The sequence below is a fragment of the Eubalaena glacialis genome, chromosome 10 (genome assembly GCF_028564815.1).
Source record: "Eubalaena glacialis isolate mEubGla1 chromosome 10, mEubGla1.1.hap2.+ XY, whole genome shotgun sequence".
Taxonomy (NCBI): domain Eukaryota; kingdom Metazoa; phylum Chordata; class Mammalia; order Artiodactyla; family Balaenidae; genus Eubalaena; species Eubalaena glacialis.
Genome location: NC_083725.1, coordinates 56,340,000 through 56,352,131, shown reverse-complemented (window position 1 = coordinate 56,352,131; position 12,132 = coordinate 56,340,000). Strand labels below are relative to the sequence as shown.

General features: G+C 34.8%; 1 protein-coding gene across 4 annotated transcripts in view; it reads left to right on the top strand.

Annotated features, from left to right (window-relative positions):
* Positions 1 to 12,132, top strand: part of TMEM135 (transmembrane protein 135) — a 252,500-nt gene that overhangs the window by 228,156 nt on the left and 12,212 nt on the right. For 3 of the 4 annotated variants that reach the window (XM_061202751.1, XM_061202748.1, XM_061202750.1), the window contains exons 7-10: positions 1,836 to 1,877; positions 4,843 to 4,989; positions 7,484 to 7,553; positions 10,749 to 10,916. In XM_061202751.1, the coding sequence (XP_061058734.1) occupies positions 1,836 to 1,877; positions 4,843 to 4,989; positions 7,484 to 7,553; positions 10,749 to 10,916 (427 nt within the window). The remainder of the gene's footprint in view (positions 1 to 1,835; positions 1,878 to 4,842; positions 4,990 to 7,483; positions 7,554 to 10,748; positions 10,917 to 12,132) is intronic. The other variant, XM_061202749.1, reaches the window with a different exon arrangement.

Here is a 12,132-nt window from a genome sequence, read left to right as displayed (position 1 = left end):
ATTTGTAGATGCCCTTTTATATTTGAAAGCTACTTTTTGATGTTTGGTCTGCAGTTAGATTTATTGTTTAAGGTCACAAATATGCAATCCTGACCAGACCAAGTTGTCAGAATCCTTTATCTATTCAACATTGCACAAAGACAAATGGCTATCTTTTAACAATAACATACCAGAGCCAAAATTTGTTCCCAGTTGTACATAATCTTTTAATCAATCTGCTTTCTGTTTTCTAGTCAATAGACTCCCAGCCTAACCCCTCACCACCCTACCTATCTAGAAATTACTCAGTTATGGGTTTTAAATTACTGAGAAACACTTTCTTCAGATGGAAACAGATAACTTTAAGAATTTTAATGCTATAATTTTCCCATGCACACTTTAAGCTTAACATATGAATTATTTTGCCTTTATCCTCATTCTATACATAGTAGATAATTATATAGTATGTTAGCTAAATTCTCTGGTTACATTCTCACTGTTAACATGACCACAAAGTAGATTATGTTGCTTAATTGAATTCTTAAGTGCTTTAAAACATCTCAGTGCACATGGATTAAGTTTTTTCCTGAGATTCTATATGTCCTCCAATAAAAATGTATATTTAAAAATTTTTAGATAGATTTCTTATATTTTTGTTCATTTCCTTTGTGACCTTTCATATAAAAGGCATACAGAAAGAATTGTCCAGTTAGATTTAAGGCTGTACTTTCTGTCCAAGAATATCCAGTGTCTAATATTAACATATGTTAGAGCATCATTATATCACCAATCTTTATAGTTTCTCCAAGGAATTTTGATACTAGATACCCAAAGATTCTCTAGTAACTTGATCATACCTATAGAGCAGACCATTAAGACCAGGATAGTAATGCCCCCATTTTAAAATCTTGTTTAAATACTTTTTGCAGATGTGAGAATCCCCCCTCCCCCCTACCCCCTACCCCAGTTGCCATGTAGTTTGAGTTTTCCCCAGTTAAAAGGAATACACTGTTTTAGGAGGAGGTATAAGAGAAAACCATAACTTTTAAGTCAGATGAAGTCGTTTTTTTTGTTTTTCCTGAATTCTGACTACTATTTATTTTGTGACCTCGGGGAAGTTCCCACATCTGGGGGGCCTCTGCACAGCTGTGGAGTAGAGAAACACCTATTCATAAGAGTTGTGGTATAATTGAATGAGACGACACATATAAAGGGCCCAAAACAATGCCCAGCAATAGTAAGCACTCAATAATATTTGGAATCTTGTCTCTGTGCTCTCCTCCTCCACCCCCTATTCCTCTTGCTACATTATCTGTTCGGATTGGGCTTACTCAGAAGTTAAAATTGTTAACTAAACTTGAAGCCTTTTTGTGCCTGCCAACTCTACATTGCTCTGCATTCACTGAATTAATAAATAGGGAGAAGAAGTCAGGACCTTGAATTGACCTGTACATAATACCCAGCAGGTGTATGTGGTCTTTCTCTTCACAACAAATTGCTCCCCCAGGGATTGGCTAGAATGACGAATACTCCGCTCCCAGCCTTCATTTTAAGTCCACGTGGATCCCTTAGAAGATTTACTTTAAATCTCTCTTCAACCTGCAAATCTGAGAATTGAGCCTTAAATTATGTTAATACGACATGGGAAGGCATTATCATTTTAATCATTTTGTGTAAGATGGCTTGTTCATTGTTTGTTGTTTGTTTGACCATTTGTACTGCTCAGATCATTGTCCTAGAAGAGTTTCACCTTTAAAAGAAAATCATTTTCAGGAAAAAATTTAATAGCTATTTAATACTACTACTTTATATCTCAAAACAAGTTATTTTATCATTGTAAATGTCTATTGTTTTAGGTGCAAAGATGGTTTGAAAGGATTTACATTCTCTGCACTTAGGTAAGTTGCATATTTTATTTATCTTTATGTTAAGAGAATTTACAAGTTAAGTTTTTTTTAAAAAGTAATATCATCGTACATAATTGTAATAAATATTTATTGACTCCACTTTTAAGTTGCAAGCAATTTTAAAAGTCACAAAAGTGGCTTTGTGGACATTTCATTAACAGAGTAATTTGTTAATTTTCCCCCTAAAAATCAGTCAGTCAGCCACTATTTGGGGGGCCTATTATGTGCCTTACAGTATGGGGTATTAAAGAAGATTACAAGAACTCTCTGTTTACGGAGTTTGGAAAGACAAAGCTACACATGAACAATTACTGGAAAATGAAGCCCTTAATTGTGTGGTACCAGATTACGGGCTTTGTTAGGGCAGGACTCATGCATTGTCAAACACATTTTGTATTATAGGCTTCACTAGAGTCACTGGAGTCTTCTTTTCACCTCGTAGCCCATCTCTTATCACAGTAATTGGCACGTGGTCGATACTGTAGAGATGTTGGTTAGCATTAGTGTTGAATTTTATAGTTCACCAAACATTTTCACATACATTAGGAAATTAAAGTTTCTCTATTATTGAATAGAGTAGTTTTGGTTGTGGAAATTCTTTGGTAACGATAACTAAATCATAACACAGCAGTAATTTCATGTCATATTTTTCATTAAAAGATCATGAAACCTATTAGAAAATAGCTTTTTGTTGTTGTTGCATTGGCTACATAGGATTCTGTGTAATTCACAGATTAAGCGAATTAAGTTTCACTTAAATCAAGTTTAATTAATTAAACTTAATTAAATTAATTAAAGTTTAATTAAATTAAGTGAATTAAGTTTCACTTAAATTAAGTTTCAACTTAAACTGAAAGTTGGTAACAAAATCAAAAGTTGGTTTTCCTAGAGAGAAAACTCTGCCATTGTTCCTGCATCTTTCCTTAGACTCCCAGAATCCTTGCCAAAACTCAGAATGTGTCGGATATTTGTGTATGTTTTCTTCAAATCCACTTATAATGAAGAGCTGACTTGGACTATTTGCACTTAACATTTTCTCTATGTTACAGGAAAATATTCTGGAAAAATAGTTATTCACTCTTGCTAGTTCTGTAAGATAATAGTGGAAGTTAGGGGAATAGAAAGAGTCAGGGAGAGAACCACGGGAGAAGAGCCAGTGCAGGAATCTGAAGGTAGACTAAGGCTGATTCATTGTAGTTTAAAACATAGTTAATAATGTACAAAGTTTGGTGACTAAGAACCCAGGCCTTAGAGTTAAACAGTTCTGGGTTCAAATAATTACTGATATTTTTGATTGTGGACAAGATGCCTTTTCATGTTAACTGTCATGGAAAGTATGGTACCTACTTCATAGTGTTTTGCTATGAGGGTTAAATGATTTAATCTTTGTCCAAGGCTCAGTGCTGTGCCTGTCATGTAGTAAATGCTCAGAAAATGCTTGCTATTACTATATTCCTTTGCTACGTATTAACTAAATATTTATTATGTGCCCGACACTATGCCAGGCACTGGGATATAATAACAAAGAAGGTATATATAGTCTCACAGATCCCACAGTTTAGTGGGGGAGCGAAACTACTAAAAAGGTGCTTCCAGTACTGGGGGATCACTGGGCTGTGAGAGCACAAAGGAAGGATGGCTCACTCACTCCAGCTTGGGGCAGGGGCAGCTTCTCCAAGGAAGTGAGCTCTAATCCGAATGGTAGGTCCTGGCCAAAATAGCAACACTTTCCTTTCAGCGTTAGGAAAGGTGTGAGAGATATTGTATCTGTTCTAGCATAGTTTTACCTTGTTTATAAAGAGCAGTAGTACAGACCCTAAACTCTCCATTCACACCCACGATTAGGAACCAAATTCTTTTGGACCAGCAGTTACCAAGGAGGCACAGCTGCCATCTGGTGACAAACAATCTCATTGCACGCCCCTTACAATTTGGTAAACTAGATGTTTTATCAAGTTTGTCCTAACAAGATGGGTTGCACTTGTTGATAGTAACAATTTTTCTCTCTTTCACGAGTATTTAAATTTGCCATAGTTCCCATGTTCTAGAATTTTAGTGTAGTGTTATTGGTCTCCTGTTTTATCTGTGTTTTGTGATATTTTCTGAAGGTTCAGCAGGCAGAATTGGCTAAGGAAAGCTTAGTTATTCTTTATAAGAGCAGTGACTCTTATAGTGAAGGTGAAAACAGCAAAAATGAAAACTCTGATAAAGGATACTGATTGAGTGATATCTAATGGTTGGTAATGTTTTCTTTGTATTGTCTTTGGAAAAATATAGTCCAGTTTTGATGATACAGGAATGGTGTCTTCTCCTGGATATTAGATTTTTCCAAAGAGAAGTAAGTAGATTAGAATAACATCAAATTTAAGATTTTCTAATAATGTGGGGAAGATACACAGACTCTTAACCACTTTCTGATTCTCATTCTTTAGTTCCCTCTATTTCTCATGTGCATATAGATGACCACCTACTGCACTGCAGCTGTTTCATGACTCAAAGTGACGTTAGATACAAATTTAGAGTAAAAAAATGAGAAATGCGTTCAATTGTAACTGTTGGTACATTTTAGAGAAAAAAATAGAAATTTTGTCATTAACTAGTAGATCCAAGTTAATAGTTCATCTGCTTTTTTGTTTGAAAAAACTTGTAAGTTGTGTAATACCTTAAAAAAGCGGTGACTTAAGTTAAAAGGGTGTTTCATCAAAGAGCTATGCTGTATTTGATTTTAAGATGCCTGCACTGTTAAATAAACAGCTGTTAACATTTTCTGAGTATTCAGATTTCAAAAGCCTATTTTTTAAAGGATGACTAGTTTTACATAAATTGTGGAAAATATTATTTCAAATGATAAGGTACTGTCCACAGTGTATTTGTATATAAACAAAATCAGTTTATTTTTTCACTGATTTTTTTTTTTTAAGGGGAAAAATGCCTCTCATTGTGCTCTTTTCTTTAGGTTCATTGTTGGGAAGGAAGAAATTCCCACACATTCTTATTCACCAGAGGCGGCATATGCAAAAGTGGAACAAAAGACTGAGAAACATGAGGAAAAACCAAGAGGAACGAATATAATTGCTCTAGTCAGGAAGCTTGTGGATTCAGTGTGAGTTCTTTATCTTGATATTTTAGCACATTTTGTCACCATTTTATATAACATTTGTACCATGCCAAGGTATTTTTGTTTTCTTTTCAGGTAATAATTTTTTTTTTTTTTTTTTTACCAGAAACTGTGCATAGAGTTTTATAAAAAGGCACACGATGGCAAGTGAATGTTGTTTATTATTTCTAGCAGGACTATAGACCATTATCTGCCTTTAAAATAGTTTTACATGAAGTCGAAATACTTTTCTATTTCAAACTAAGCAGAGTTGCAGGAGGCTAGAATAGGGAACTTCAGGAAACAGATTAATATGTGCTAATCGAATGTTTCAAGTGTGGAAAGGAGAAAGAAAAATTCCAAGAGAGATTTAAGAAGATATAGATATAATAAGGAGCAAACTTTAAGTGAAGGATATTTTGGAAGAGTGGAAATTTTTAGGGCTTTGGAAATAAAATAAGAAATCTTTATTTGTATGTTATACAAAGAAGTCTATTTCATACAAATAAGTCTTCATTTGCATTTCAAATATTTAAGATATTTAAGAAAATTAATTTAAAGGTTTAAAATTAGAATATCAGCCAATAAAAATGATCTTATAGTGCTATTTTAGAGAGTGTAGAATGAGGAGGCAGTATAGAAAGTTAGGGGATCAACTACAGGAAGCTGTTGCCCTTTAAGAAATCTGAAGACCTGTGTTTGACTCATTTTGCCCCTCCTGGCTTTGGGACTTTGAACAGTGATTTAACCACTCTGCATCCTAAAGTCCTCATCAGTTAACTTTATTAAGGAGTGTTGCGTGCATTAAATGAAATAACATAGGTTGCTTCACATACACGAGCACAGAGTAGGTACTCAAAACTTTTACTGAATTTAAAGACTTTGTCTCTTCTTCTGTACACCACAGAAGAAGGTAAAAGGAAAGAAAGGGGTGGTAGACGGCAGTAATAATTGTGGTAGGGGATCCTGTTAATGGAAATCATGTCAACAAGAATCATAGGGGAATGCAGAGAATGTGTGATGTAGGGGACCCTGTTAATGGGAATCATGTCAACAAGAATCATAGGGGAATGCAGAGAATGTGTGACGGGGGTGAATGAAGCCTTGGGTATCAGAGCTGATTGGGCCATGGCAGAACTTGTCAGAGTAGCCTCAGTGGGTCCATTGGTGTGAAAGCAGGTGCAGGATAGTATAGAAGCAGAGCAGATGACATAGGAGACTGGCAGTCCAGCACTTGGGAAGCCATTTTAATGAAAGACTAGGAAAGATTAAATGACAGTATAGTTGATAACAGAATTTAACTTCACTAGCAAAGAGAGTTTAACAATTTCTGTGTAGTTCTGGTAGCCATGGCTGAGAAATGTCTCTGAAGAGGACACTTAGAAGTATGAAGAGTGATGGTTTACATAAGGCAGTCCTTCTCTGATTCACCCCTTTTCAGGCCCCTAGCTTTAATCACTCAACAACTTCGCATGACCAGATATGTCATATCTAACGACATAAGGAATGAACTATTGCTGTCACCCTTGATAGGAAAGGCTGCCTGTATACTCCAGCTGCAGTGCAGCATTGAATTTCGGAGAAGGTCTTCATAATCAATTTGCAAATGGAATTAGAGAGCCAGGATATCACTCTGCAAGTTATTATCATAAACAAGAAAGAGTTAATGTGTTCCAACCATGAAGATAATTAATTAATTGTATTCTGAAAGAGTTATAAAGACTGCTTATTTTGGAACATGAACTCTTCAAAGAGAAAGGGGGAGAGTTAAACCCACATTAGATATTCTACTTACTTTTTTACGCCTGGAGTGAATAAATAGTCCTGGAGTAGACATACCAAATAACTAAAATAAGTGTGTCTTGAATAGTAGTCCTCCCAGCAGAAATGTTTATTAAACACTGGAAGACTAAGTTGTTTACAGTTAAATCACAACCTACTTTTGAATTCCTGCATGTTCTATTTCTATATTTATTTTAAAAACTGAATTTTAAATTCTAATACTATATCATGTTTCTTTCCCAGATGTTTTCTCTCAAATATAATTAAGTATAAATTCCTGTAACCTGAGCACATTCTCATTATGATTTTTGCTCAAGTACTGACGTCATGGATGATTTATGACCATTATACGCTACAATAAACGATTTAAAGCTTCCAAAAGATTTGGCAGCGTATAGAGATAACATATACATATTTTTCATATTTAGTCACAAATATTTACCAATATGGCTTTTCTGTTCCACATTCAAGTATTTTGACTGCAGTCACATATCTTATACAGTGTGTCAAATGGTGAGCAGCAAAGGGAAAAAAAATCTGTTATCTTTGCTTCTGTATGTCCTAAGAAATCAAAAGATGCACACATTTAGAAATGAGTTGATAATGTTTTCTCCTTTTTTGGTTAGAGAGTTTTAAGCAGATCAACACACACACACACACACGCACGCACGCACACACACACATTTTAATTATATTAGTTTTTTTGGTTTAATTTCAGATGTAAGCATGGACCAAGGCATAGATGTTGCAAACACTATGAGGATAATTGCATCTCTTATTGCATTAAAGTAAGTATATAAAATCTACTTTAATAACCACAGGGAATATGTATAGAAAAAACTTACTTATTAAAACATAATTTCAAAGTAAATGGAAAAGTTGACAATCATTGCTATCATTCTTTGCATTTGACTTGAAGAATAAGACACTTGTGAGAAATAGATAACAATTTAGCTTTTAGTATTCACTTACCAGATCCTTTGTTAAATAATTTTTACATTAGCTTACTTAATAAGTGTAAAACTTACAAAGTAGAAGGTGAAGCAACAACAACAAAGAAGAGAAAAATAAAGTCAAATTAAAATTAAAATTTGTACTTTGCAATGTATCCTCATTAGAATACATCTTAGAACAAGGCCCCTGGACTGTGCTGTGTGCTAGGGGATCGGCAGTCACACACATACACCGTACAATCTGGGACAGTGGCATTTGGTTTTGGACTTGTAAAGCTGTTACATTTTTTAAGGCATGAAGGTAACTGGAGCATGTCCACAGTTGTTCTACATTAAGAAAGTTAGTTATACCCACTGACATAAATTCCCCACTCCCTAATATATTAGCGTACCAGGGCCGTGCTCCCTCCCCATCCCCCATCCCATGCCTGCCACCGCCCCCCATCCCCCCATCCCACCAACTCTGAGAAGGAAGTTAATTTTCATTGCAGTTAGTCTGTCACAGGTGGCACCATCTGCTACAAGTTCTTTAGTTTTGGATGGTGCTCTAACAATCCTGATGCTTTAGAAAATTTATGTTCTTTCTTACAACATCTGATCCCCACTTTATTGATGATGAGAAGAGCAGAGTTGTACAGCACCCCAAAAGACAGCCTCCTGATCGTCCCTCTAGAAAGGGAGGGACCGTATCACATTAGTGCCTATGAATGTGAATGCCTGTGGCCGAGTGTTGATGGTGGCACGCACCCAAGCCAACACTTACCTTTAAAGTACTCAAAGACAGAACCAGGGGTAAAAGCAGTAGAGTATTTTTTGAGTTGTGAAGTAGTTTCTGACACACTCTTTCCAAATCTGATTTCCTGCCTCATTTTTAAAGTGGAAAAAAAAAAAAAGAATGTTGCCGGCTGCCTCAAAGTCTACCAGCTCCCAGAGAGGGTTATTATTCCCTCCAACTGGACATAATGCTAGTTCAAGGGGAAGCTTCAGGAGGGGAACTAAGAAAAGCATTTTGACTAAATTAGAGGTATTTGAGAAATTTGGGGGAGAGGAGAGGTGATATTTTAAGAAAAGTATACGAGAAAGTTAGTGAGAATTACTGAGCTTTGAAAAAAATGTAGTCATTCTTTCAAGCGTGAACCAGTACTATAAACTTACTAATTTATGTATACATTGTAATATTATGTCCATGAATGTAGAATTATTTGGAGATTTGTGGGTGAGGAATTTATATCACAAGTATAGTAAAATATTTTGACAGTGCACCTCATTATTCCATGGACTCAGTTACACCTCATGTTAAATCATACCCCTGAGTGAATATTCAGATGAATTACATTCCCCCCAACTCACTGTACTCCATTCACACGAACTTTTTGTTGATAACTGCCAGTCTCTTTTTTGGCTTTGTGCTTTTTGTCCAAGCTACCCAAAATGTTTTTCTCATGCCAGCTCCTTCTCTTTTGTGTCTATTTAAACGTCACATCCTCAGTAGCCTTCCCTTACCACTCAGTCTAATATAGAGTGCCCTGTTAATTTCTTTCCCAGTGCCCTGATTACTTCCTTCTCAACACTTACTGTAATCTGTAATTACTTTATGTTTATTTGTTTACTGATTTTCTCTTCCTCTAATGAGCATGGAAGCTCCATGAAGGCAAGAGCTTTGTGTCCTCTTTACTACTCTATCCCCAGCATCTAGTGTGATGTTCGGCACATGAGAGGCATTCACTGAATCTTTCCTGAATACGTGAAAGGGTGAATGGATGGAAGGATGAATAGATCTCTTGAAAATAGTGTGAAATGATTGAACATGAGTGTGATCTTTGAACCCTTAGGTTAATATTATGATATTATCAGTGACAAGATACAGGTGTGACCACTTCATGCATTAAACAAACACTAGGCAGTTTCAATTAAGCAAATGCATGATAATTCATGCTAATTGTTTGGACAATTTAATTTTCACGTTTTAACCAGGTATTAGGTAGTTTCAGGTAAATTAATGAATGTTTCTTCATAGAAACTCAATTTAAAAAAAAAAAAAAAAAAGAAGGCTGCTATCCAGAAGGTACAAACCTGACCTTTGAAACTTAGCAGCAAACGCTGCTAAGAATGTAGACGTTTTTCCATTCCAGTGGGGGTGAAAGAGGAGGAGGATGGGAGATCAGTATTACAGTGTATTGGTTGAATCATGTATAAAATACTATTCTTTTTGATAACATTTTGTTTTGAGATGACTGGAATTTTTCAGTCTCTCACCATTAAGTGACATCAAACTTCATTTTCCTAAAGAGTGAAATGAAATTGACCAACATTAGTCATCCTTTCCTCCCTTTTACACTGTAGATAGTTGCAGGTAATATGGAGAAATGTTGACAGCAAATGTGGATTTGTAGCAAATTTGCTTTCTCAGGTTTTGTTTAGTTTACCTTAAAGCTGCCATTCCCTAGAGATGTTTCAGCTTGACACATTGAGCACAGAAGTAAAAACCTAGATAGAATTATTTCTTTTCCTGGAAAATTCTTTAAACTTGATCGTTTAAATAGTTGACACCAAAGGTCTAAACAGATAATACAATTATTTTCTGTCAAAAGAATCTCTGCTCAAACTAATGATTAAGAGGCATTTTCTGTTAAAATTTCCAAAAGCATTTGGTTTTGTTAACTATTTTTTTTGGAATTGCAGTGCTTTTGTTTCTAAAACTATTTGTGGTTTAGGGATTATAAATCCCAGTTATGTCAACCAAATGTCAAGAATTAGAAGTTTGGTGCATAGATAGACTTGGCCAGTGCTTGGGAGACTTTTTAAGCCTTTGTAAATCATAGAAAGTATGTTTGCTGCAAGATTTCATGCTTATTTTTAAGGCAATTGTTTTAAAATTGTTTGAGGTTTAGGACTTAATTTTGAAAATGGCTGTGATATAAACTTGTCTTAATATTTTTAGTTCCGTTTTGATTCTGCAACAATAAAATTTATATCTATTGGTCTTCAAAATTTGGTTGTAAATCAGAATTTCCTCCCAATTTTCTCTAGGGTTTTATCAGAATGTTTAGCGTGGGATACTTGATCCAGTGCTGCCTCCGGATTCCCTCTGCATTTAGGCATCTGTTTACACAGCCATCCCGGCTACTTTCTCTCTTCTACAATAAAGAAAACTTCCAGCTCGGAGCTTTTCTGGGCTCTTTTGTTAGTATATACAAGGTAAGGCTTTCAGAAGAGGAAAGAAAAGTGGGAAATAAATAACATGGCTATTGTTAAAATGAGATACGGCCTTAACTCATCTGTCATTTTTTTTAATGCTTCTTTCTATAGTATTCGTAAATATCTCATCACCAAATATGCACATTATGTTGGGAATAGAGGCTGGAGATATTTCTTCTCTTAAAGCTTGAAAGTGTAGATATATTTGCATTTATACATAATAGTAAAGATTTTCAAAAACTCATTTTCTTTTTTTCAACAATGTAGTCACTGAGAAAATATGAACTTCCTGATATTTCTAACATCAAAAGTGATGTATCTCTTTGTTTTTTCTGAATAATTTTACTATCTGATTATTAATTTAAACATTTTCAGACCCTCCTAGCTGATCTCAACCTTTGATAGAAACAGTAAGGATTTTCTGTTGTAACTGATATAAGCAATGACTTATTTTCCATCTCCCACTCACTCACTCTTTCTACTATACTCTCTCAAACAAAGTTAACATTCTTCCACCTCTTTCTGCATGTTCCTATAAATGTACCCACACATATATAATAAGCACCTACCTAAATAAACACATATATAGGGATCATCTGTGACACGGCACTCTGCAGTTTGAAGTGATGGCCTTTTGTTTAATGGGAATCACTAACATGTAAATCATATTACTGACATATTTTATTAAACATCTAAAATTTATATTCAAAATTTAAAGGTTAAAATGTGTTAACTAAGGTTGACCTGTATGCATGTGCATGCGTGTGTGCGTGTGCACACACACAGTTGTTAAAAGAAAATACTGGGAAAAACTTAATTCTGGAATTATTTTGGATAAGATGGTTGTGTTTCATTTTATGATAAAGTTTACCTATAAAAGGTAGATGTGGAGAAAGTATTTTGAAATGGAAAGGAAAAAGTGGCAAACTATAAACTATAGTTAATTAATCACTTGTTATGAAATATTACTAACATTGAAAACATTTTCAATATGGTTTGACTAGGAAGCATTACTTATATCTTTGAATATATACAAGAGTTAATAGGACAGAATATTGGTGATAATATGTTTATATTCACATTCTTTTTCATTTCTTGTGTCATAGAGTTTGTATTTACTCTTAAGATAAACTCTTAAATATTTTTATGTGGATTATCTCCAACATTTTTAGCCCAGGTTGGTTATTCTCCACTATCCAGCATATCTGAGAGCATA